This window comes from Zalophus californianus, chromosome 9 (assembly GCF_009762305.2).
Source record: "Zalophus californianus isolate mZalCal1 chromosome 9, mZalCal1.pri.v2, whole genome shotgun sequence".
NCBI classification, from domain to species: domain Eukaryota; kingdom Metazoa; phylum Chordata; class Mammalia; order Carnivora; family Otariidae; genus Zalophus; species Zalophus californianus.
Window position 1 is genome coordinate 58,909,111 of NC_045603.1, and position 27,339 is coordinate 58,936,449.

A 27,339-nucleotide genomic window follows, 5' to 3' on the forward strand; every position below is an offset into this window, starting at 1 on the left:
ATCAGAAGGCATTTAAAACTGTCTGGTATGGTTTCTACATAGATTTTATGTAGCATAAGCTACTTATTGTTTTATCTATTCTCTCTGCTGCTGGCTCACTGGGAATAATTCAGTGAATCGAAATTGCCAGAATAGGACTATGCAGAAAACACTAAGGAATATAAAACATCATACACATTAATATTGAATTTGAAAAGGAAGCTTGGGGGACAGTGTCCAATGAGACAGAAAAAAAAAAAAAGAGCAAGCAAACAACCACACTAGGTAAAGTTTATTTCCCTTGATATTATTTTTCAGAGATTAACAGCCAAAATCTAGTTCCTAATGCATATCTCTACTGAATGCATATTTAACCCATGCCAGTTTTTAAAAACTGATAGTCTACTGCATAGTACTAAATTCATTCTTTACTACATATTTTTCATCTGCCTTCCAGTAAGAATATTTGGTATTACTACTAATACTTTATACATTTTCTCCTCACTCCATTGCTCACCAGCAGTGGACGTTGAAGAGTTTCTTGTTTTGATTGATTAAAATTCTAATTTAGGGGTACCCGGGTGGATTAGTTGGTTAAGCGTCTGCTTTCAGCTCAGGTTATGATCCCTGGGTCCTGGGATCAAGCCCGGCATCTGGCTCTCTTGCTCCACGGAGCGGGAAAGCCTCGTTCTCCCTCTGCCCCTCACCCACTCATTGCTCTCTCTCTCTCTCATTCTTTCTCTCAAATAAATAAATAAAATCTTAAAATAAAATAAAATTCTAATTTATATGTAAAGTATATTAGGAATTAGTACCTTCCCTGACTAGACTATAATAATATAATCATGCCCAAATGATATAATGTGAGTGTAAAATGCCAATAAAATTGTGCGGGTCCTAAGTAAAAGTTATAGTATTTTCAGGTTCACACAGTTTTAAATACGCATGAAATAAACACAAACTTTTGTCTCTGATTTGTTTTTCAAACTAGGTTATCACATTGGTTGTTATGCCTCAAGACCTCAGGCAAATTACTCAATCTTTCCAAGCATCACTTTGCACACCTGTAACAGGGATAATTAGTCTATGTTGCCATATAGCTGTGAAGATTAAACACCATATTATTTAGGACATACATGTTTGAGCATATGGCACAGAATAATTGTTCTTTATAGAAGAGAGATTATTATTTATGAAGTTCCTATCAAACACTCATGTAGCATAGGTATAATGGTGACTGCTGATATCTTCATCTGTTACATATTTAAACAAATAATACAGATATGGGGTGCCTGGTGGCTCAGTTGGTTAAGCATCCGACTTCAGTTCAGGTCATGATCTCAGGGTCCTGGAATTGAGCCCCACATCAGGCTCCCCACTCAGTGGGGAGTCTGCTTGTCCTTCCCCCTATGACCCTCCCCTTCCTCCTGCTCATGATCTCTCTCTCAAATAAGTAAATAAAATCTTTAAAAATAATAATAATACAGTTAAACAAGGGTAGTACATAAAAAAGACATAATACAAGCCCTAAGCATAACTAGAAAGCAAAAGATGTATGACTTTTAATTAATTTATAAGCAGTAAAATAAACATCCAATTGAGTGGGAAGAACTGGACAGATATGCAGCTAGTGTGCACAAAATATGGTTGTTAAATAATTCATTTCATACTTTTTATAGCTTTATGAAAGAAAATGTAAGAAAAAGAGGGAAAATGTGATATTAGTAACAACATAAGATTTAAGAATAAATCCATGAAAAGAGTGTTTACTCAAGTCTTTACACTAAAAAGCATTTTTATTATTTGGAACAATCAGGAAAATGATTTTTGTTTTATAGCCATTAATGTTCTATTTGGTATTGTAAATCAATGAGGAAATGGAATCTATAGATGGTTTGAAAGAAAGACACGACAGAGTTACTTTCGGTTTAAAAGAAAGCTTAAAGAAATGAACACAGCATTGCAAGTATCTGTGAGATGGATATTGGAGGATACTGTAGAAGTTGAAATTTTATTTGTCCTTTATTGGATCTTCACAGTGCTATCCATTCATGTTTTCATCCATTCATCCTTTCATTTGTTTCTAGAAAACAGTACTTTCTGAAGCAAGTTTTTGAAAGCTTGTTTTACCTGCTGGTTCCTCAGGGTATAAATAAAAGGGTTCAACATGGGGGCAATCGAGGTGTTGAGAATAGCTACTCCTTTGGTCAGTGATGCTCTTTCTTTTGCTGAAGGCTTGACATACATGAATATACAGCTCCCATAAGAGATGGAAATGACAATCAAGTGAGAGGAACATGTGGAGAAAGCCTTTTTCCTCTGACTAGCAGATGGAATTCTCAAGATGGTGCTAAGGATGTACAGGTAGGAAAGAATCACTAATGCCAAAGTGAAGAGCAGAGTGACAAAAGCAAAGTAAAAACCAATCATCTCTAAAAGCCCTGTATCTGAGCATGAGAGTTGTAAAATGGGGAAATAGTCACAAGAGAAATGATCAATTACATTGGAAGCACAGAAATCTAGCTGGAGGATGAGCATGAGTGGTGGGAAAATGGTAAGAAATCCTCCTAGCCAGGACCCAAAGACAAGCAGGGTGCAGATTTTTTTGTTCATGATGGTGGTGTAATGAAGAGGCTTGCAGATGGCAACATAACGATCAAAAGACATGGCAGTGAGAAGAAAAAATTCAGAAACACCCGTGAGGATGAAGAAAAATAGTTGAGCTAAGCAATTGTTATAGGAAATGGTCTTGACATTCGTAATGATTGCCCCCAAAAATCTGGGGATAGTAACACTGGTGAATGTAATTTCTAAGAAGGAGAAATTCTGCAGGAAGTAATACATAGGAGTCTTGAGATGACAGTCTATCCAGGTGAGGATGATGATGGTTAGGTTTCCAGTGACACTTAATACATAAGCCATAAATAAAAAGATAAAGGTTACAACCTGAAGCTGTGGGTCGTCTGAGATGCCCAAGAGAACAAACTCTGTAATCATTGTGTGGTTTCTCATGCTGCTTTTTATTTTATTTAGGAAAAATCTACTGTTGAGGGGCACCTGGGTGGCTCAGTTGGTTAAGCGTCTGCCTTTGGCTCAGGTCCTGATCCCAGGACTGGATGGAGCCCCGCATCAGTCTCCCTGCTCAGCGAGGAATCTGCTTCTCCCTCTGACGTTCCTCCCCATTTGTGCTCTCTCTCTCTCTGTCTCAAATAAATAAATAAAATCTTAAAGAAAATTAAAAAAAAAAAAGAAAAATCTACTGTTGAGAAACAAAACAGAAAGAAAGAGTATGTGAATAGGAATTGAAGATTTAAAGATCTAAAGGTTGATTTTTAGTTCCAGTGAAATGAAGCAGTGGAAATTTCCCTGTGCATCTTTGCAATATGCCCTCAATTCCATTAAAGCAGAAATATTTTATACATTCTCTCTTGATAAGGAAAACTGTATTCACGTCTATGTTAAAAATTCTCTCATGAGTGCCTTTACACAACACCTGTACCTGTAACCAAATTGTCTATATATGCAATATATATCTTAATTGTTTTTCTGCAACATTTAGTAATTATATTTAGATTTACATATTGAGACACCGTGTTCCAGTTTCCAAGATTGTGTGCTTTTAGGAGTGACATACCTAATTTTGAGTTTTAATTGTGAGGCCATTAAAAAACTTCATTGTTTTGCAAGGCTTTGATGGAAATTGAAGACCCAATCACAAATCCAGAGCTTAATAATAGCTATAATTACTTTATTCTTAAGATGCATTCTTTCAAATGTTGTGCTCCATAGAAATAAACGTGTTTTGTTTCTTTTTTTATATACTTTTTTCTTTAAATTTTTTTTTTTTTAAATTTTTTATTGTTATGTTAATCACCATACATTACATCATTAGTTTTTGATGTAGTGTTCCATGATTCATTGTTTGTGCATAACACCCAGTGCTCCACGCAGAACGTGCCCTCTTTAATACTCATCACCAGGCTAACCCATCCCCCCACCCCTCTCCCCTCTAGAACCCTCAGTTTGTTTTTCAGAGTCCCTTGTCTCTCATGGTACTTTTTAAATGTGTTTCTAATCACAGAAATATAGAAGTAGAATTACCTTGGTTGTAAATAAAAGTAAAGGTCTTAACTTATGGGAAAAAAAGTGAAACCAGAGATATTAATTAATACTCACATGGATAGACCTATGTCAATAATATAGTTCCTACTACATATTGATCCATTTATATCATTTTTATGTTCTTTTTGTGAATTAACAATCAACTTTGTTTTTTAACTATATTCACTTGGTCTTTTCACTCTTAAACTTGTTTGAGAACAAGAAGGAATTCATAAAGGAGTTTTTTAATGCCAATATATCTCATTATCTTCTTTCTAGAAGCCAAAGTAAGTAGAATAAAGAAAATTCTAAGATTTACTTTAGAGAAACTACAAATTGCTAAACTGTGGTCTATATGGTTTTTACCTGTGTTGTTCTCTCTTTATCTTGGCAACCAGCTTTTTATTTGTGCTGTAAGTTCTCAATAATATTTGTTATTCTTCTTCTTATAGCATGAACTGGACAAGTGAATAAGTGACAAGTGTCAAAGTTGTATTGTGCCTTACTTTCCTTTTTTAATTTTTTTTCTGATGATCAGCATTGTCTTCCTTTAGAAATAGACACATTTCAGCAAAATTGGCATATCAAAAGGCAGAGACTGTTACTATATTTTGAACAAACTAAAATATTAAAATATAAAATTAAAAATAGTAAATATGTTAAAGTGATAATTTGGGGATCATTGCAATGTATTCCAAAAATAACCTTTTGAATGGGAGAAAGATAAAAGTATATTTATTGACAAATACAGAACATACTTACTTTCTGATATGTCTAATGATTCCAGACAGAAATATAATGCCAGATTTTTAAAATTGCTTAAAATGTGAGAGGCAATGCCTTCATAAGCTATTTCTGGGGACTTTTTGTCAGGAGTTCACCCTTCCTCTCTTATGTAAAAGCCTCTCACACAGGGAAAATGCAGCCTTGATTGCATACAAGTTTTCTACATCCTTTCCTATAAGTAAAAGAATTTCTCTTTATCTCTTTTATCTTTCCATATAAACATAAACATTATTCTAACCTAAATTTTAAAAAGGTACTAATTGTAACCCTGAGAGTTTTTAAAGTAAATTTCTAGGGACTACTGCTTCATGACTGAAAGGTAAGCCATTTCAAAGCTCTCTGGATAAGATGAGGATTGAATACTATCCAAAGATAGAACATATTTACCTTCTCTAGTCAGTGTATAAATGAATGAGAGGCCAGAATAAAGAAAGGCCTGATGCAGGAGAGATGGGCCTAAGAGGTATAGTGATGTCATGATGTACTTCTTCCAGGAGCAAAACAATATAGTGAGATAAAAGCAGAAGTGTACCTACTAGTGTAAAACCAATCAACCTAGTTTCCCCTTGGCTGTATTTAATTTTTCTAGTATGCCCATGGCACTGGGTCTTCACTCAGGAGATAATTTATTCTCAATTCCTTTAGGGTTCATTAAATACAGAGCTGAGCTCCAACCCTTCATTGAGGGTAGCACTCAGGTTTTATTCATTTATACATCCTTACCAGCACAAAGAAGAATGAATGAATCAGGAAAGAACTGCAATATTTTTAAAAATCAGAAGGGTATTTGAAACTCAGTTTTTAATTTTTTAATGTTAAGCATTATATAGACTTAATGCCATGAGAAGTAAGTGTCAGAGAATCAATCATCAAATCAATGGTATATAATGACAAATAGATTGGCCCTTATGTTTCTAACTGATCCTCCATTTCCCCTCACATCTTCAAATTAACCAGTATTAAATATTTATAGTATATTCTATCAGAAATTTCATTCACAAACACAGTCATGTTCACACAATCAGAGAGCAAATCTTTTAATACAGTAATGCAATTTTACTATAGAAAATATTTGGCAATTTTTCTTTTTTTCAGTTAACAATGTGTAATGGGTATCATTCCTTGTTAACTTATAAAGCTGGGACTCATCCTTTTAAAACAAATTCATAGAATACCAGAGGAAACTTCTAATAATTTAATAATTTCATTATTTTTTAAGATTCAGGAAATTAGCTTGCTACCAATTTCATATCATTAGCTAAAATGTTAAGTCCATTTTTATGCATTCATTTGCATATATGCAACTACTAGAATAAAATATATATGAGTATCACATTTTGATAGATACTTCAAGATTTCCTTCCTACAGACAAGAATGAGCCCTTTTCATTGCATCCTAGCCATCACAGATGTTAGAAATCATTTCCACGTTTTATAAACAGAGAGACAAAAATGAAGCCACAATTCACATAATGAATTGTCATAAAGACCAGATAAAAATTCCCAGATTTTGAGGCTAAAGAGACCCAATAACTTTGCAAACTTTCAAAATCTATTCAACCTTTTTATCAATTTCTCTATTCATAAAATGAGAAGGCTAGTACTCTTAACTCATAGGATATTGTAAAGATTAAGTGAAATCACGAATGAAAGTTATTCACTCTCACATATGTTCTTTTCCTTGCCGGAAGTGGTTTCTTTGGCATCTCAATTCACTTCTAATCATTCATCAATGCTAATTTATTTGTTTGTTTGTTTGTTTATATTGAGTATAACTGACACACGACTATTAGTTACATTAGTACATTAGTTACATCAGGTGGAAAACATAATGAATTTACAAGTTTATATATTATGCTATGTTCTCCACAAGTGTAGCTATGATCTGTTACCATAGAATGCTATCGCAATAGTATTGACTATATTCCTAATGCTGTATGTTTTATTCCTGTGACTCATTCATTCCATAACTGGAATGTGATCTTGAAATAGTGTACTATATAGTGGGGGTAAATTGAACAAGAAAATGCAAAATAAATCTCATGTCTTTCTTTTTTTAAAAGATTACTTTATTTATTTTTAGAGAGTGAGAAGGAGCATGAGTCAGGTGAGGGCCAGAGGGGGAGAATCTTCAAGCAGTCTTCCCACTGAAAGCAGATTCCATGGGGATCAATCTCAGGACCCATTGGAACATGACCTGAGCTAAAACCAAGATTTGGATGCTTAACAGACTGAGCCACCCTGGGGCCCGGCATCTCCTCTCTTCTAAGTTGCTCCCAACACTGATATCACACTTTGGGCAGAGCCAGTGAAAAGAGCACTAATTGCAATTTCTGAGACTCATCTTGGTTATTTTCAAAGTATCTGCATTGAACTGTTGCCAACGCAACATCACATAATACTTTCTCAGTTGTTCTCAGTGCTGTGGAGAAACTGGGATGTTATTTCTGAGAGTTCTCCTCCCTGTATTTTTCTAGTTTATGATTTGTCAGTGAGAGGACTTGGTGCAAAATTTGGAAGTTGGAAGGGAAGCAGAGGATCCTGTTCTCCAGTTTGTAGCCAGGATGGTGTGTGCAAGCTAGATTCATGGTAGATTTTCAAAAGTATTTGAAAACTACCAACTTTATTGCTAAGACTATTGGTAGATACTTTCTCAGAAATAACTGAGAGTCACTATGATTTCCCATTAAGCTTTCTTGAAGCATTCTCATAGGACTTCAACATGAGATCTTTGGTGTTAGTTTCTTCAACATTCTCTCTGGTATTCAAACTTTTCCTTCCATAGCTATCTCTTTCATTATTTTTAAAAGCTATAATTCCTCCAATATCTCCTTTCTTTCCAGAGTGCTTACAGAAATCCTACCTTCACCAGAACGCTGAACGATATAGGATCCATGCTGTAAGAATTTGCAAATTTATGGTTTCTTATAATTACGTTTTGTGATTCCATATATAACTGGCAGTATAGCCTTAAACCAAACATGTTGTTTCATGAGACGTTAGCAAAGACAGGAGGTAAGACAGTGTACTACTCCACAGCAACTCTTTGTGGGTATAACCCCCAAAATATCAAGTGAGCTGTGAGCACAAAGGAGAAAAGTAGGTTGAGTCGTGCAACATGCTGCATCAAAAAGGAGAGCAGAAGATGTTAATTAGCAGTTGGGATGAGATGCCAAAAAGAGCAACAAAATGGTGAATGGTGTTCCTCTTCATGTATCCTTCTTACTTTCCTCTAAAGACAATTCCTGTAATTCCATAATTCCAACTGCCATGGAGAATGGGAATCGAGGAGTTGAGTCACCAAGGCATAGGGGAATAACCCCCCTGCACCCAATTATTTTTCCTTTGGCAGACACTTACTTCAGAAGGACATTATGGGAGGCTACAGGCTTTTAGGGACTGGCATTTCAGAATATGGTGTGTACTTGATTATTACATTGATCAAAGCAAATGATTCAGTTTTGTGGAGAGATTCCTCAGAGAAAAAGAACACCAACTTGTGGGAAGTGGGGAGGGAAAGGTGACTAAGACAAAAGGATGCCAGAGATTCTAAATTTGCTAAGTCAAATATGCTAAATTTAGATTTGGCCAAATTGCATTAGCAAAAAGGAAAGACCTTAAGGATGCACACAATAAAATGGGTGAATCTCCAAAATATGGCTGAACAAGAGAATCCAGACTTCAACATTCACAATTTGTGATTTCTTTTATAGGAAATTCCAGAAAAAGCAAAAGTAATTTATGTGGCCAAAAGACATCTGTGAATATCTGAATCCAATAGCAGACATGGAGACTAGAGGGAATGGCTCTGAAGAGGCCAAGGAAATTGTTAAGTATGATGAAGATATTCTATATATGCTTTGTCAATTATTGTCCAAATTTTTTGGATTAAAATGATTGCATTTGCTTTTGTGTAAGGTATACTTAATATACTTGTTTACATTGACACAACTAGAATGTATCAGGAATTTTTAATTTATAGGTGGTTTAAAATATGGAAAGATCCCCAAACACAGAAATAAATAAATCATACCTTGAATTTCTTCCAAGTGACACTATCATTGGTATAAGTGATTTTGACCAAAGTCTGGTCAAATTATTTCTACACAGAACAATAATTGATAATATTTATAAATACTGTATGTTGCAATCAACTTCTTCCAAACTCCTGTTCAAGTTGATACTTTTCAACCCCTTCCTATGCATCACAAATGTTCTTAATGGCATCTAGAATTTCCAGAAAATTTTCTATTTTCTTTACCCAGATCCATTAGAGAAATCAGTATCCATGGCATCTCTAGCATTATGAAATGTATTTCTTAAATTATAAGTCTTGAAAGTCAGAATTACCCCTTCATCCATGGGCTATAGAATGGTGGTATTAGCAGTCATGAAAACAATATTAATCATGTTGTATATCTCCATCAGAGCTCTTGATTGGTCAGGTGTATTGTCAATGAGCAGCAATATTTTGAAAGGCATCTTTTACTGAGCAGTAGGTCTCAACAGTGAGCTTAAAATATTTAGTAAACCATGTTGTAAACAGAGGTGCTGTCATCCAAGCTTTGTTACTCCATTTATAGAGCACAGACAGAGTAGTGTTAGTCTAATTCTTAGGCCTAGGACTTCCAGAATGGTCAATGAGCATTGGCTTCAATTTAGAGTCACTAGCTGCCTTAGCCTTAACAAGAGAGTCAGCCTAGCCTTTGAAGCTTTGAAGCCAGGCATTGGCTATTCTTCTCTAGCTGTAGAAGTCCAGGATGTCATCTTTATCCTCTATAAGTCTTTTTCATCTATATTGAAAATATGTTGTTTAGTGTAGCCACATTTGTTATTTACTTTAGCTAGATCTTCTGGATAATTCACTTCAGCTACAACATCAGTCCTTGCAGCTTCACCTTGTACTTTTGTGTTATGGAGTTGGCTTCTTTCCTTAAACCTCGTGAAGCAATCTCTGCTTGCTTCAGACTTTTTTCTGTCCTCACCTCTCTTAGGCTTCATAGAATGGAAGAGAATTAGGGCCTTGCTCTGAGTTAGGCTTTGGCTTAAGGGAATATTGTGGTTGGTTTGATCTTCTATCCAGACCCTAAAACATGCTCTCCATCAGCAATAAGGCTGCTTCATTTTCTTATCACTCATGTGTTCATTGGAATAGCACATTTAATTTCCTTCAAGAGCTTTTTCTTTGCTTTTTTTTTTGTTTGTAAAGATAATTTATTTATATGTTAGAGAGACAGAGAGAGAGAGAGCAAGAGGGAGACAGAGAGAGAATCTGAAGCAGGCCCCACACTGAGCTGAGAGCAGGTCACAGGGCTGGATCCCATGACCACAAGGTCAAGACCTGAGCTGAAACCAAGAGTTGGACACTTGAGCAACTGACCATTCAGGCACACCCAAGAACTTTTTCTTTGTATTCACAACTTGGCTAACTGGTGCAAGAGAACCGGATTTTGGTCTATCCTTTTGACATGACTTCCTCATTAAGCTTAATCATTTCTAGCATTTGATTTAAAGTGAGAAACGTGATTCTTTCTTTCACTTGAACACTTACAGGCCACTTTAGGTCATTATTTAGCCCAATTTCAATATTGGTGTGTGTGTCAGGGAATAGAGAGGCCAGAAGAGAGGGAGAGGGGAGGGGGAACAGCTGGTCAGTGGAGCAGTCAGAACACACTCACCTTTTACTGATTAGAGTTGCTGTCTTATATGGGCAGTGTTTATGGTGTTCTAAAAGGATTACAATAGTAACATCAAAGATCATGATCACACACCACCATAAAAATATAATAATGATGAAAAAGCTTGAAATATTGTGAGAATTACCACAATGTGATAGAGATGAGCAAATGCTGTTGGAAATATGGCACCAATAAACTGGCTTGTTGCAGGATTGTCATAAACCTTCAACTTGTAGGTAATGCAGTATATGAAAAGTGCAACAAAGCAAAGCACAACAAAATGAAAATAAACAAAATATACCTGTACCACATTTTGTTTATCCATTCATCACTTGAAGGTTACTTGGGTTCGATCTACTTTTGGGCTCTTATGCATGATGCATCTATGAATATGTGTGTTGAAGTTTTTGTGTGAACATATCTTTTTAATTCCTAGAAGTAGAATTTCTGGGTTATATGGTAACTCTATATTTACATTCTTGCTAAGCTGCTTAACTTTTCCAAGTGGCTGCACATTTTACATACCCAACAGCAGCGTATGAAGGTTTCACATTCTGTACATCATCACCTGTTTCTCTGTACAATAGCACTTGTTATTTTTTGTGATATATATAACCAACATATATGTACACACACACACACACACACAGAGGCAGACACACATACACATACATATTATAACTGTCTTTCTGGCTGTAAAGTGGTACGTCATTGTGGTTTTTACTTACATTTTCCTAAATACTACTGTTCTTGAGTTCTTTTCATGTGCTTTTTGCCTGTTTGTATATCATCTTTAAGCCCCTTTGCATATATTTTGTTGAGTCTTTGTTTTTTTTATTGTTCAGTTGTGGGAGTTATTTTATGTAAATTTAACCAAGGAAGTGCAACATTGTACCAAGAAAATAAGAAAATTAAAAAATGATTAAAGAAGTCCTAAATAAATAAATACAACCTATGTATTGGAGAATAGACCTGATATTGAATTAAGATGGTAATGGTTCCCAAACTAATCCACAGATTCAAAGTAATCCTTATTAAATTTTCAGCTGTTCTTTTTGCGTAAATGAGCAATTTGATCCTAAAATTCATATGAACTTTTAAGACCCCATAATAGCCAAAACAATATTGAAAAAGAGGAAGAAAGTTGAAAGAGTCATGCTTTCCAATTTCAAAACTTAATATATAGGTACAGTGATAAAGACAGTATGATACAGGCATAGCAATTGAACAACAGCTCAAAAGAATAGAACTGAGAGTCCTATAATAACCCATACATTTATTATCAATTGATTTTTAACAAGTGTGCCAAGATTATTCAATGGGGAAATAATAGCCTTTACAGCAAATCATGTTGTGATAACTATTTTCATGCAAATATGACTTTAATCTCTACCTGAAACTGTACGCAAACACTAACTCAATAGAAACCAAAGACCTAAATGTGAGAGATAAAACTAGAAATTTCCTAGAATAAATGGTAGGTATACATCCTTGCAACTTTGGATTAAGCAATGGTGTTTTAAATATGACACCAAAAGCACACACAACAAAATAAAAAATAAAAAAATTGACTTCGTCAAAATTAACAATTCACTATCAGGAAAGTGAAAAGACAACCCAAAGAATGAGGAAAATACTCTCAAACCAAATCTAATAAGGGTCTAATAGTTTTTAAAGAGATTATTGGAAAGTTTTGAGGGCCTTGAATATAATAAAATGAACTTATTCCCTTGTAATTACCTTAGAAAAGAAGATGATTAACAGTGTTGGCTTAAAATAGTAAAATAAATCAGAACACAAACCTGAACTTAAATTGTTTTCTTCTCAGAGCCACATGGATAGGAGTTACAGCATTAAATACCTTAATGATTTTTTCACTCATATTTCTCCCCAGATGGCATATTATACCCAATATGGAACTCTATATATTTCAGGAATTTCTTTGTAGGTCCCTTTTTTTTTTTTTTAAATCTGACAGGATACCAGTAATACTGCCTTCTTTAAAAGCATTGAATATATAAGGGAGAGTGTGCACAAGTGGGCACAATGAAGGTCTAAGGAAGATGAAACTCATTAAAAATATTTTTTTTTCATTTATCCCATATATCTAAATGTTCAACCATTCCTCTCAGTTTGTTTTCCTAATATCTGTGGAACCATTTCCTGGAGCTTCAGATTCAGTGACACTATTGCATTTCAATTCTCAAATAACTCTTTTAGTTTAAAACATTAACCATTTAACTTGTTTTCCTGACTCCAACATCCAAAAACCCATTCTCAATAAATTTAACATAGCAATCTTAATAAAATAAAAATTGGCTCACATAGGTTTTTATATTAAAAAAGAAAACTCTCATAGGAACCACCTACATCAGAATCACCTACATTCCGTGGTTCTATACTGTACTCTAGGGAAGTTAAAAAGACATTTTAGGGGGGCACCTGGGTGGCTTACATGGTCAAGCATCTGCCTTCAGCTCAGGTCATGATCTCCAGGTCCTGGGATCCAGCCCTATGTCCTGTTCCCAGCTCAGCAGTGAGTCTGCTTCTCCCTCTCCCTCTGCCTCTTCCCCTGCTTGTGTTCATTCTGTGTGTTTCTCTCTCTCTCTCTCAAATGAATAAATAAAATCTTTAAAAAAAGACTGTTTAGGAATGAGAATATTGTCTTTGCTATTATATAAGCCAAGCAGGTGTGTGATTCTTATTCACTCCAAATTTTCAGGTCTGTTGACGTACTAGATAAAGTTCTGCTACATTTTAGAACATACAAGCTTTTTATGACTTGAAGCCTGCCTTTTTTTCTTGCCATGTTGAAAACACTTGAGTGACATTTGAAGAACTTTCTAGAGTCCCAGTGGTAGTGCATGTTGTTATATTGATGTCTATATAATTCCATAAAAGTTTTATGATGAATATTGATTTAAAATCATTTTTTTGAGGTCAGTACCATGTTTTGTAGAGTAAAAGAAATTTCACATTTGTGTTGATAACTCAAGAGAATACTCGTACTGTAGCCTGAAAGGAATGCTAATCATAAAGAGAAGTAGGAGGGAAAAGATGCATTGTGGTGAAAGGTGTGGTTAAAATATTATGAGGTAAAAATATTATTAGATGGACTATTTGAAGAACAGATAAAGTAAACTTATAAAATGAGTCAAAATTTTTATTTACCTTTTTATCTAAGATTTTAAAATTAAATTTCCTCTTCATTTTTTGAAAAAAGAGAAAATCTTTTGGAGTATATCCTTGAAGGCTTGTTTCACTTGCTGCTTTCTGAGAGTGTAAATGAAAGGGTTTAATAAAGGGGCAACCGAGGTATAAATAACAGTTACACCTTTGGATAAATTCACCCTTTCCCGTGCTGTTGGCTTTATGTAATTGAAGACACAGCTACCATAAGTAAGGGAGACTACAATCATATGAGAAGAACAAGTAGAAGAGCCTTTGTTCTTTTCTGAGCAGAGGGGATCTTTAGAATGGTCTTGATAATGTATGTGTAAGAAAGAATCAATAACAGCAACGTGACCATGAGATTTACAAGAGATAAGACAAATGAAATCAATTCCAGTAAATGAGTGTCAGTGCAGGAAAGCTGCAGCACAGGGGAAGTGTCACACATGAAATGATCAATTACTTTAGAAGCACAGAAATCCAGTGTCAATCCCAAGGCCACTGGTGGAAATGTAAGCAGAAAGCCAACTGTCCATGAACTGAATAGAAGCTGGTAACATACTTTGTTGTTCATAATGATGGGGTAATGTAGGGGTTTGCAGATTGCTACATAGCAACGGTCAAAAGACACGGCAGCCAGTAGGTAAAATTCTGTAATTTCTAACAAGAGGAAAAAGAATAACTGAGATGCACAACTATTGTAGGAAATGACTTTGTTTTTAGTCACAGTGCTTATCAGGAATCTGGGAATACAGACTGTTGTCAGTGAAGCTTCCAAGAAGGAGAAATTTCAGAGGAAAAAATACATGGGAGTCTTGAGGTGGGGATCTAGCAATGTAAGAAGGATGATGGTTAAGTTTCCCATCACACTCAACACATAGTTTAGAAAGAGAAATATAAAAATCACAATTTGCAATTGTGGGTCATTGGTCAGTCCTAGGAGAATGAACTCGATCTCTCTTGACTGATCTCCTCATTTCAGATTTGAGTCTTATGAAATAGACATAGGAAAACAACTCCAGAAGTGGAAATAAGAGGAGTTTTTAAAAGGTACAAAAAGAAACAAACAAACAAACAAACACATAGTCAGAAATGTAAATAAGTTTAAACATTTGATCTAATTTCACAAAACAGATGGTACTTAAAGCTATAGCACAGATCAACCTAGCTACCTCTAACTGATGATTCCACTTAAGCCTTAGTTATGATAACAACAGTACTTAATTTTTTCTTTTTTCCTATTGCAACTTGAAAGATCACTTAAATTTTAGCTATTATTTCCAAATGAACTGAATTGTTTCAATGCTCTAAATAGAGAGAATGTAAGCTTGACTTTAAATGTATTGTCTATGTATATCTTAAAAATTATTGAAAAAATTATTGTAACATCTAGAAAATTAATACCAATGTCTATATGTAATGTTCTTCAAAAATTCTTAGCTCATTAAAATGCTTAAAAATTTGTGAAATATAAAAATAATGACAGTTACATATTTTCTCTGTGATTGAAATATTCTGCTATATATGATTATTTTGTCCTGATGCAGTACTTCCCCATTGTTCCTTTATTTCATTTCACTTAAATATTAATTTTCTTTGGTTTCAAATACATCAGTCTTCTCATATCAGTTGCATTTAATCATGAAGTTTTGACTACTGCATCTACATAAAAACAGAAAAATAAATGACAGTTCAGAAGTCAGTGGATTACCTGATTTTGCTTGTGGGAATGCTTTCATTTATGATCTAGATATTTGTTGCAAATTTTAAATGACTTACCATATCTAGGATACATTGATATAATTTTCCCCCTATAGGAATATAGTGGAAACAGGGGTCAAAAATAAATGATGAATATTCTCTAACAATATTATTAAAAATTCAATAATTTAAGAGAAAAGCTAATTCCAAAGCTTTTCTGCAGAAGAAGTCTAAAAACAGATATGCATTCTGGAAATTATATGCATCTGTTAATAACTTTCACTTCTACTGATAACTCATTAAAATGACAGAATCCAGATATTACAAACAATTAGAATCCTCTTTCAGGCTAGGTAAGATTCATTTTCTGTCTCCTTTTCTTATATTAAAATGAACGTAAATGTCTCCATAAAAATTCTAAATGAAAATGTAATGCTCTAAATGAAAAGACGTTTTGGGAAATCCCTCATATGAAAGGAATGCAAATTTTGTGACAAAGAATTCTTGCTTCATATTGTGCACTAACAAAAGGCATAGTTTTATCATTTTTCTCAAAAGAGACACAGGGGATTAATTAAAAAAAAAAGAGAGAGAAGGAGAAGGAAAGAAAAATAAATGACCCCTGGAGACTCAGGTCAGGAATATCAGTTATGTAAAAAATAAAACAACAACAACCAAAACAAACAAAAAAGGAAAGAAATAAAAATTACTGTGAATTGTTTTAAGCACAAAACCGAATTTCTTTAACTACAAAACAAAACAGATATTCTCCCCAAAGAGAACTAGAAATATTTTAAACTCTATACTTAATGCCAACAAGATTTTCAGATATTCCAGTGCTCTGGGACAGTATGATCATTTCTACACATTAAGGTGGTTTATCCCAAAAGGATTGCTTCCTCAGTCAATGTTAGGATTTCACTAACTTGTGACCTATGCTCCAAACTGGAGGTGTATGGCAATACTTAAATGTCTTGCTATTTTTTAAAATTTTGAAACCGTATAAAATATAACAAAAAAATTCAACAAATAGACAATGAATATCTTTTGTTCCTACACCATTTGGTGCTCCATCTGCTCCTCAATATGGTGGTATGTGTTTATAACAAAAAAGAAAATTCTGCTAGATAAGTGTGATACAACCATTATTGTCAGGACATTAACAATGAAACATTCTCAACATGAAATTCTCCAATCCTATTTAAGTTGCACCAGTGACTAAAAGTTTTCCTTATAGGAGATAATACAATTTAAAATTACATGTTTATTTAATTAATGTAATGTTTTAATCTCCTTTAATTTGGAAAATTCCCTAGTCTTTCCTTAACTTTCAAGAATGTTGGTTGGTAATTATTTTTTTCTTTTTTTCCTTTTTCTATGTTTTTTTCTTTAAATTGACTCTAAGTACATTTTTAAAAAATTTAAATCCAATATAGTCTACATATAGTGTTATATTAGTTTCAGGTATACAATATAGTGTACATCCATTCTATACATTACTCAGTGCTCTTCAAGATAAGTGTGGTCTTAATCCCCTTCACCTATTTCAACCATCCCCTTACCCACCTCTCCTCTGGTAACCATCACTTACTTTGTTCTTGTAAGTTAAGATCAGTTTTGGTATGTCTCCCTCTCTCTCTCTTTCTCTCTCTTTTTTTTAATTTTGTTCACTGGTTTTGTTGCTTAAATTCTACATGTGAGTGAAATCGAATGGTATTTGACCTTCTCTGACTGACTTATTTTGTTTAGCATTATACACTCTAGATCCATCCATATTGATCCAAATGGCTAGATTTCATTCTTTTTTATGGCCATATATATATATATATATATATATATATATATATATATATATATATATATAACATATCTATGTATTATATCTTCTTAATCCATTCATCTTCTGAATCTTTATCCTTTCAAATCTTCTTTATCACATCTTCTTTATCCATTCATCTATCCATGCACACTTGAACTGTTTCTACATTTTGGCCATTGTAAATAGTGCTTCAAAAGCATAGGGGTGCACATATCTTTCCAAATTACTCTTTTCATATTCTTTGGATAAATGCCCAGTAGTAGAATTAATGGATCATATGGGTAGCTCTATTTTTAAGTTTTTAAGAAACCTCCCTACTGTCTTCATCAGTGGCCATATCAGTTTACATTTCCACCAACAATGCAGGAAGAGGGTTCCTTTTTCTCCACATCCTCACAAACACCTATTGTTTCTTTAGGTTTTGATTTGAGACATTCTGACAGGTGTGAGATTATATGTCATTGTAGTTTTGATTTACATTCCCTTAATGATGAATGATGTTGAACATCTTTTCATGTGTTTGATGTCCATCTGAAGTCTTCTCTGGAGAAATGTCTGTTCATGTCTTTTGCCCATTTGTTAATTGGATTGTTTGTTTTTCAGTGTTGAGTTGTATAAGTTCTGTGTATAATTTAGATACTAACCCTTTATCAGATATATCATTTGCAAATATCTTCTCACCTTTGGTAGATTGTCTTTTAGTTTTATTGATTATTTCCTTCACTGGGCAGAAGCTTTTTATTTTGATGACATCCCAATAGTTTATTTTTGCTTTATTTATTTATTTATTTATTTATTTATTTATTTATTTATTTGACAGAGACAGAGATAGCGAGAGCAAGAACACAAGCAGCAGGAGTGGGAGAGGGAGAAACAGGCTTTCTCCCACCCCCCCGGAGGGAGCCCGATGTGGGACTCGATCCCAGGACCCTGGGATCATGACCTGAGCCGAAGGAAGATGCTTAATGACTGAGCCACCCAGGCACCCAGTTTATTTTTGCTTTTGCTTTTTCCTGTGCCTCAGGAAACATATCAGGAAAAATGTTGCTATAGCCAATGTCAGAGAAATTATTGCCTGTGTCCTCTTCTAGGATTTTTATGGTTTCAGGTGTCATATTTAGGTCTCTAATCCATTTTTTTTGTTTGATGTAAGAAAATCCATTATTTTTTGTTTGGTGTAAGAAAGTGGTCCTGTTTCATTCTTTTGCATATAGCTTTCCAGTTTTCCCAACCCACAAAGACTTTTCCCACTATGTATTTGTGAAAGAATAATTGAATCATGGGTTTATTTTGCGTTTTTTTATTCTGTTGCATTGATCCATGTGTCTACTTTACTGCCAGTACAATATTGTTTTGATTACTACAGCTTTGTAATATAACTTAAAGTCTGGAATTTTGATAACTCCAATTTTGTTCTTTTTCAAGTTTGCTTTGGCTATTTGGGCTTTTTGTGGTTCCATACAAATTTTAGGATTTTGTTTTATTTTTAAGTTTGTGAAAAATGCTTTTACTATTTTTGTAGAGACTGCATAAAATGTTTAGATTCCTTTGGGTAGTATAAGACATTTTAACAATATTTGTTCTTCCAATCCATGAGCATGGAATATCTTGCCATTTGATTGTGTCATCTTCAATTTCTTTCATCAGTGTTTTATAGTTTTCAGAGTAAGGTCTTTCACCTCCTTGGTTAAGTTTGTTCCTAGATATTTCATTATTTTCAGTACATTTGTAAATGGGATTGTTTTCTTAGTTTCTGCTTCCGTTGCCTCATTGGTGTATAGAAATACAACAGATTTCTGTACATTGATTTTGTATCCTGTAATCTTAGTGAATCCATTTATCAATTCTAGTCATTTTTTGGTGGAGTTTTTAGGGTTTTTTCTATATAGTATCATGTCATCTGCAAGTAGTGAATTTCATTTCTTCTTTACCAATTTACATGACTTTTATTCCTTTTCCTTGTCTGATTGCTGTGGCTAGGACATGTAGTACTATATAGAATAAAAGTTGTGACAGTGGATATCCATGTCATCGTCCTGATCTTAGGGGAAAAGCTCTCAGTTTTTCCCCATTGAGTATGATGTTAGCTGTGGGGTTTTGTATATGGTGTATATTTTGTTGAGGTAGTTCCTTCTATATCTATTTTTGGAGTTTTATCATGAATGGATATTACATTTTATCAAATGCTTTTAGAAATATAGAACATCTATTAAAATGATCTTTTGATTTTTATTCTTTCCCTTGTTGGTGTGATGTATGATGCTTGATTGACTTGCAAATATTGAATCACCCTTGCATCTCAGGAATAAATCCTACTTGATCATGTTGAATAATTTTTAAAATATATTTTTGGATTTGATTTGTTAATATTGTGTTGAGGATTTTTGCATCTATGTTTATCAGAGATATTGGCCTGTAGTTTTCTTTTTTGTAGTGTCTTTATCTGGTGTTTGTATCAGCAAAATGCTGGCCTCATAGACCAAATTTGGAAGCTTTCCTTCCTCTTCTATTTCTTGAGAAGGATAGGTCCTAACTCTTTTTTAAATGTTTTCTGGATTCCCCTGTGAAGCCATCTGGTCCTGGACTTTGGTTTGTTGAGACTTTTTTGATTATTCATTCAATTTTGTTACTTCTAATTTGTTCAGATTTTCTAATTATTTCTGTTTCAGTTTTCTTAGTTTATATGTTTCTAAGAATTTATCCCTTTCTTTTAGGTTGCCCAATTTTTTGGTGTATAATTTTTCCTAATATTCCTTTATAATTTTTTTGTATTTCTGTGGTGTCAGTTGTTAATTTCTCCTCTTTCAGTTGTGGTTTTGTTTATTTGAGTCCTCTTTTTTATGATTAGTCTGGCTAAAAGTTTTTTTTCAATTTTATTGATCTTTTCAAAAAACCAGCTTCTTTCTTTCTTTCTTTCTTTCTTTCTTTCTTTCTTTCTTTCTTTCTTTCTTTCTTTCTTTCTTTCTTTCTTTCTTCCTTCCTTCCTTCCTTCCTTCCTTCCTTCCTTCCTTCCTTCCTTCCTTCCTTCCTTCCTTCCTTTCTTTCTTTCTTTCTTTCTTTCTTTCTTTCTTTCTTTCTTTCTTTCTTTCTTTCTTTCTTTTTCTCTTTCTCTTCCCTCCCTCCCTCCCCCCCTTTCTCTTATTTATTTATTTATTATTTATTTATTTATTTATTTATTTATTTATTTATTTATATTTTTTTTCTGCTCTAATCTTTATTATTTCCTTCCTTCCACAGAGTTTGTGTTTTATATTCTTCTTTTTCTGGTTTCCTTACATGTAATGTTAGGTTGTTTGAAATTTTTCTTTCTTCTGAAGTAGGCCTATATTGCTCTAAACATCACTCTTTTTTTAAAAAAAAGGTTTAATTTATTTATTTGTGATTTTATTTAGTATATGTCTTGGAGTGGACCTCCTTGGGTTGATTTTGTTGGGCTTCTCTGTGCCACTTGGATCTGGATTTCTGTTTCCTGCCCCGGATTCAGGAATTTCAGGATTTCAGCTATTATTTCAAGAAATAAATTTTCTGTCCCCTTTTCTCTCTTCTCCTGAGTTCCCTATACTGCAAATGTTACTACAACTGATGGAGTCACTGAGTTCCCTAAGTCTTTTCTCATTTTTCATATTTTTTTCCTCTCATCTGCTCAGCTTGATTACTTTCCATTACTCTGTCCTTCAGGTTGCCAATTTGTTGTTGCACTTCCTCTTGTCTTTTTATTCCATCTCATGTGTTTAAATTTCATTTATCATGTTCTTCATCTCTGATTGTTTCCTTTTTATGTTTTTGTCAAGGGTCTCACTGAGGTCCTCCACTCTTTTCTCAAGTCCAGTGGGGTTCTTTATGATCATAACTTGAAATTCTATATCAGGCATATTACTTATCTCCATTTCACTTAGGTCTCTTGCTGTGGTTTTGTCCTGTTCTTTCATCTGCAAAAATTTCCTCTGTCTTATCATTTTTTCTAACTCTTTGTTTCTGTTTTTATTTGTTGTTGTTGCTGTTTGTTTTAGGAAAGTCAGCTACATCTCCTGCTTTTGTAAGTAATAGGTTTATGAAGAAGAGTTCCTGAATGCCCTGCAGGGGAGTGTCCCCTGTTCACCAGAACCTGGCACTTGAGGGATGTCTCCTATCTGTGCTCCGTGTGCCTTGCTGTTGTATGTTGGCCACTTTTTCCTTCATTCCAATCATCTTAGTAGCTCTCTTTGCCTCTTGTGGGCAGTGTTGTGTCCCTGTGGTGTTAGTGGATCAATCTGGGGCTGCCTTGGGCTGAGTTTAATCAGACTAGGTGTTTTCCAGAGATGCAGGAGCACCAAACTGCATGGCATTTTCTCTGTGCTGTCCCCTGAGAAGCTTTCATTGGTGGGTAGAGTTGCAATCAGTCTAACTGTCTTTCCCCAGCCCACTGCTAGTGCTGCAGTCTGACTGATGTGTGCTTATCTTCCCTTGTCTCCAAGGCACTTTGGAGTGGTGCTGGCCCCTGTCAGGGCTGCTTGCACCCTGCCTGGTTTGTGCCTGATATGAATGGGCTCTGGCCAAGAACAAATTGGAGGAAAGGAGCACAGAATGCCTGGAAATTTGCTTGCTAGTGAGAGGGGACATGTTGCCCTCACTGGGACTGGGTTGGTGAGGGAGGAGTTTAGCAAGGTCTGTGCAAGTCTTCCATGGGACTGGGCCCACCAGCACCACTAGGACTGAGGCTGTGCAAAGTGCACAGATCCAGAGATGCAGTGTTGGCAGGGTTTGCAGTGGTAGTCTGGGGAATGGCACTTGCAGCACCAGGATTGAGCAACTATGATTGAATAGAGCAGACCCATTGAAGATGGAAGGATGGTCAAGGTGGGCATTGTGTAAGCAAGTTATGTAGTGAATGTTGGCACTGCACTGGTTCCCACAGGTGGCCTTGTGTTTATGCTGGGGGGTGAGGGAGAGAAATTGTGCCTGTCACCTCCTTTGTTCCTAGAGAGTCTCCCAGGGATCTCTGTCCCTCCAGAATGTGCTCTCAGATTAGTAAATAAAACTTCACATATGCCCCAGGTAGTTTTCTTGTAAGCAGCATATTGATGGGTTTTTTTTTTTTAATCCATTCTGATACCTTATGTCTTTTGATTGGAGCATCAGTCCATTTTCAATCAGAGTAATTATTGAAAGATATGAGGTGAGTGCCAATGTATGACCTGTAAAGTTGCTGTTCCTTAGATGTCTCTGTTCCTTTCTAATCTTTGTTACTTTTGGTCTCTCTCTGCTCAAATGCTCTCCTTTAATATTTCTTGAAAGGCTGGTTTAGTGGTCATGAACTCCTTTAGTTTTTGTTTGTCTTGCAAACTCTTTATCTCTCCTATTCTGAATGATAGTCTTGCTGGATAAAGTATTCTTGGCTGTTTATTTTTTTTTATTTAGCATGTTGAATATATCATGCCCATCCTTTCTGGCCTGCCAGGTCTCTGTGGACAGGTCTGCTGCCAGCTTTATGTGTCTACTCTTATAGGTTAAGGACCTTTTCTCCCATACTGCTTTCAGAATTCTCTCTTTATCTTTGTATTTTGCATGTTTCACTATGTTATGTCATTGTGTTGATCTGTTCTTGTTCATTTTGAGGGGAGTTCTCAGTGTCTCTTGGGGTTGAATGCCTGTTTCTTTTTCCAGATTAGGGAAGTTCTCAGCTATAATTTGTTCAAATAAACCTTCTGCCTCTTTTCCCACTGTATTTCTTCTGGTACTGCTATGCTATGCATATTATTTTGGTTCATGAAATTGCTCAGTTCCCTAAGTCTACTGTCATGGTCTAATAGTTTTCTTTCCCCCTTTTCAGCTTCATTATTTTCCATAATTTTATCTTCTATATCACCTATACTCTCTTCTGCTTCTTCAGTTCTCATAGTGATTATATCCAGTCTGTTTGAATCTCTGCTTTAGTATTTTTTATTTCAGCCTGGCTAGTTTTTAGGTCTTTTATTTCTGCATCAAGGGTTTCTCTGGTGTCTTCTATGCTCTTTTCAAGTCCAGCTAATAGTCTTATAACCGTTGATCAAAATTTTTGTTCTGATATATTGTTTATATCTGCTTTGAGCAAGTCTCGGGTTGTGATATCTTTCTGACCTTTCTTTTGGGGAGAATTCTTCCATCTTCTCATCTTGGCTAAGTTTCTATCTTTTGCATGTTATGAAAGGTTGTTACGTTGTTACGTTTCCTGACCTCCAAGAAGAGGTCATAGAGTGTCCAGGGCCCGGCACTTCAGGAAGTGTTTCTGGTGTATGCTGTGTACTCAGCTGTTGAATTTTGACTGTTCTTTCCCACTGGTCAGTCCTCTGCAGAGTTCCTCCATGCTGGGAGTGGGGAGTGCTTGGACCTTTATCTAGATAAGCTCTGATTTGTTCATTGAAAAAAGCTTGAGAAAAAAAGGAAGAAAGAAAAGAAAAAAAGGGGGAGAGAAGAAGAGAGAAAGCCTGCTCCAAAAATAAAAGGAAAGGGAACAACAACCACCACCACCACCACCACCAAAAAAAAAAAAACCCCACAAAAAAACAAAAAACAAAGCAAAACAAAAACAAAACAAAACAAAACCCTACAGCTTGATTCCAGAGAAAAAGAAAGAAAGAAAAAAAGAAAAAAGAACAACAACAAAAAAGCCTGATTCAAAAAAAAAAATTAAAGAGAGAAAAGAAAATGAAAAAACAAATGAGAAACAAACAAAAAATTTAAATCTGATTCTAAAGAGAGAAAGAAAAAAGAATAAGGTAGAAGAAAAAATATACTGCCTGGTCCTATTTCCACATGAACTGAAGGGGATGGTGTAGGATACTGTAGATCAGTAAGCGTGAATGCAACTTCCTGCCTGTATTGCTCTTTTGGGAGAAAAGCCTACTGTGCTGTCAATCCTGCCCCAGTAAAGAAAGGACTTGCCAAGCACAGGGCGGCAGGGTTTGATGTAAGTGGCTTCCACTTCCAATGGGGGCCTCTGTGTTGCTTTCTGATGTGCAACAGTGTGGTAGCAGGGTTAAAATGGTGACACTCCACTGTCTAGTCCTAGGCAGGGGATCTCAAACCCCCTCTGTTCAGGAAGCCCTCACACTAAAGTGAGGGCCATCATTGGACCAGAACCCAGCTCTCCTGCCTTTGTCTTTGGCAGGGAAGGGATTCAAACCTCCAAATCTTAAAGGAGCCCAAACTGCTCCCATCTGCTCCCTCTCCTGGATTAGAGGCTCACTGGGCTCTGACTAGTGCTCTTTGTCCCAGCAAACCAGTCCCCTGGCTGGTCGGTTCACAGATTCTATGCTGTGACACCTCAAAAATCAACAACCAGGTTATCCCCCTTCAGCACACCTTAGTCCCTTGCAGATGAAAGTCCATTTGCTGGCACTGAAGGGTCTTTTGTCCTTGGAGAGGACATATACCTTCTTCCAAATGAACTCCAGGAAAGGGAATGATCTCTCCCAGTGCGACACTTGAGATCCCTACACCACTCTGTGCACCCTCCCTGGCCAGATCCGTCCTTATCTCCAGGAGCAGAGGATACAACTCTGCTCTGGTGAAAATCTAGCACTTCCAGGAACTCAGAATTTGAGATATGCTCACCGGTTGCAAAAAAACCTGTGTCATTCAGTTCTCCCAGCTCCCCAGTCTGTGGTCTGAGAGGTTTTGTGAAACCACAACGCTGCACTCTTTCAACCCCCCTCTCCCTCTCTCTCTTTTCTGTCCGCATGGAAAGGTTTCCTTCCCCTCTGTAGCATGGCAGATTTTCTCTCTCCCAATTCTCTTCCACGCACCTCATACCTGCCATGCTGTCTCCCTTCAACCATGGAAATCTTTCTTCCAATCCTCAGATCATTTTTGTGGGTGTTCCAAGTGATCTGACCTCAATGCACCTGTGTTCCAGGCATGAGGAAAGCCCAGATCCCCCTACTTCTCTGCCATCCTAACTCCTCCCCACCCCAGGCAATTTTTCTAACTGCTGCTTCTCTGCAGGACTAGTTGTGCTGTCTCTTTAAGGATAGGGACTCAGCTTTCTATTGCCCTCCAGGCTCTCCTGTTGCTGAGCCACTGATTTTTAAAATTTCAGGTTGTAAGAACTCAAGAAATTCAGCTCCTCTGGTTTTCATAGCCAAATGTTATAGGGATTCCTCTTCCACTTCCGGGCTCCCTGGTGTAATAGTCTATTTCTTTCCTTTCTTCCCACCTATGGGTCCCAGGGTCTGTTTAGCTCCCCGAACCTGTCTTTGCCTTTCCTACTCTCTTCCATGTGGCTTCTTCTCTACCTTTAGTTTTGGAGTTTGTTCTGCCAGACTTGGGGTCATTCTGGATTATTTACATGATATCAGTGTTATCTAGTTGTATTCATGGGATGGGGTGACTTTAGAATCCTCCTACTCTGGCATCTTTCTTGCCTCTTGAACCTCATTGTCTTAATAAAAAAATTTTCCCTGTTCTAGGTAATTTCTCCTTCTGAATAGCCAATCAAATATATGTCAGAACATCTTCTATGTACAATGTTTTGTGAACTCTTTGTTATTTATATTATCTTGCTTTTCTACAGTGTATTCAAAACAATTCATTGAGAAGTATTTTCCTGTTGACACATCAACCCCTTGACTACATCAATTGGTGATTTAACGTATACATAAAATTGCATTTCAATTATTTTAATTCTCATTTCATAAGTCCTAATTTTCCAAACTTTTCTTTTTTTTTTTTTAAAGAACTTTCAGGGATGCCTAGGTAACTCAGTCAGTTAAGTGTCTGCCTTGGGCTCAGGTCATGATCCCAGGGGTCCTGGGATCCAGTCCTGCATCTGGCTCCTTGCTAAGTGGGGCACCTGCTTCTCCTTCTGCCTGCCGCTCCCCCTAGCTTGCACTCTCTCTCTCTGGCAAATAAATAAATAAAATCTTAAAAAAAAAAAAGAAGTTTCATGTCTTTGGAAAGCTGAGTTTGAAAGACACAGGTTATTGAGTTGTGTTTTAAACCAATGAAACAGGGTTGGGGAGAGAATGGAAAGTAAAAAAGTAATGATGGTAATAATAGCTAAATGTAGGCAAAAGTTGATGCTTTTTAAAATTCAGATTATGAAACAAGAAGGGAGCCATGTAGTAGGAATAGAATATTTCCAGGAAGGTTATCTCAATGGAAACACTAATTCAGCTTTTAGTCAATAATATCATAAATAATTTAAAAGTCCTAATAAATAAGAGTGCATTTGTTACTAAAAACTTCAAATTATGGCCAACTGATTAAAAATAAATAAATAGAGATTTGTTAGACAACCTGAAAATCTGATTATGCCATCCTGGAGAAAAGAACACTAAAAATGAGAAATAGAGTCCACAATTAGGAAATTCCATTTGAGATACTTAGAAAAAAAATTTCTGCAAAGAACTTATTATTACAGGAGAATTATCTGTACCTTTTAGAGACTCTAATCATAGGTTAATGCCATGATCACTTAACCTTAAATAATGTTCAATTTAATAATAATATGTTTATTTTCATAGTACAACAATGACAAACATTTTTAGTGGTGAAAGGATCTTATATTATTTTTTAATTGACCAAAAGTTGAGATGTTTCTTTAGACAAAGCATGGGAGTTTCCATAGATTCTTTTGAATAACAAATAAGAATCTTTCAATCATGGGCATTTATTTATATTCTGGAAGACTAAATTGATAAATGAACACAAGTAAGACTGTGACAATAATCAGACGGAGAAGTCCATACCCATTCTAATTTATTTTGGAAAAATTAATTTAAACCTGCTAAATTCATGGACAAACCAACCAGCAAGTTTGGTACAACCTTAGTCATTTTAAGGCAAGAAGATATTAAAAAGCAGAAGATTACAGGAGCTTTAGGTAAGGATGATTGCAAGCAGGGTAAAATAATACTGTTAATATTCTTAGTTTGTTTTCAGAGTGCTCAGAATGTAAAGAAATGTCCTCTACCACATCTCAAGACTGTCCAGAGATTAGACTTAAGACATAGGTTTAGAAGATGTCAAGATTTTCAGCTGGAGTAATGAATACTAATCCTTCCTGAGTTTAAATTTTCACTAATCTTTTTAGCTGTACATCTCTCACTGATTTTAGTTTCACTGACCTATCTCTTCTACTGTGCA

At 35.4% G+C, this 27,339-nt stretch overlaps 1 protein-coding gene and 1 pseudogene across 1 annotated transcript; both read right to left on the reverse strand.

The window, feature by feature from the left end:
* Positions 1-2,052: 2,052 nt before the first annotated feature.
* LOC113922360 (olfactory receptor 6C3-like) lies at positions 2,053-2,991 on the reverse strand. Its single transcript, XM_035729251.1, has one exon. The coding sequence runs from the start codon at positions 2,989-2,991 to the stop codon at positions 2,053-2,055; it is 939 nt and encodes a 312-aa protein (XP_035585144.1).
* A 10,759-nt stretch (positions 2,992-13,750) lies between these two features.
* Positions 13,751-15,497, reverse strand: LOC113922049 (annotated as a pseudogene).
* Between the last annotated feature and the right edge of the window lie 11,842 nt (positions 15,498-27,339).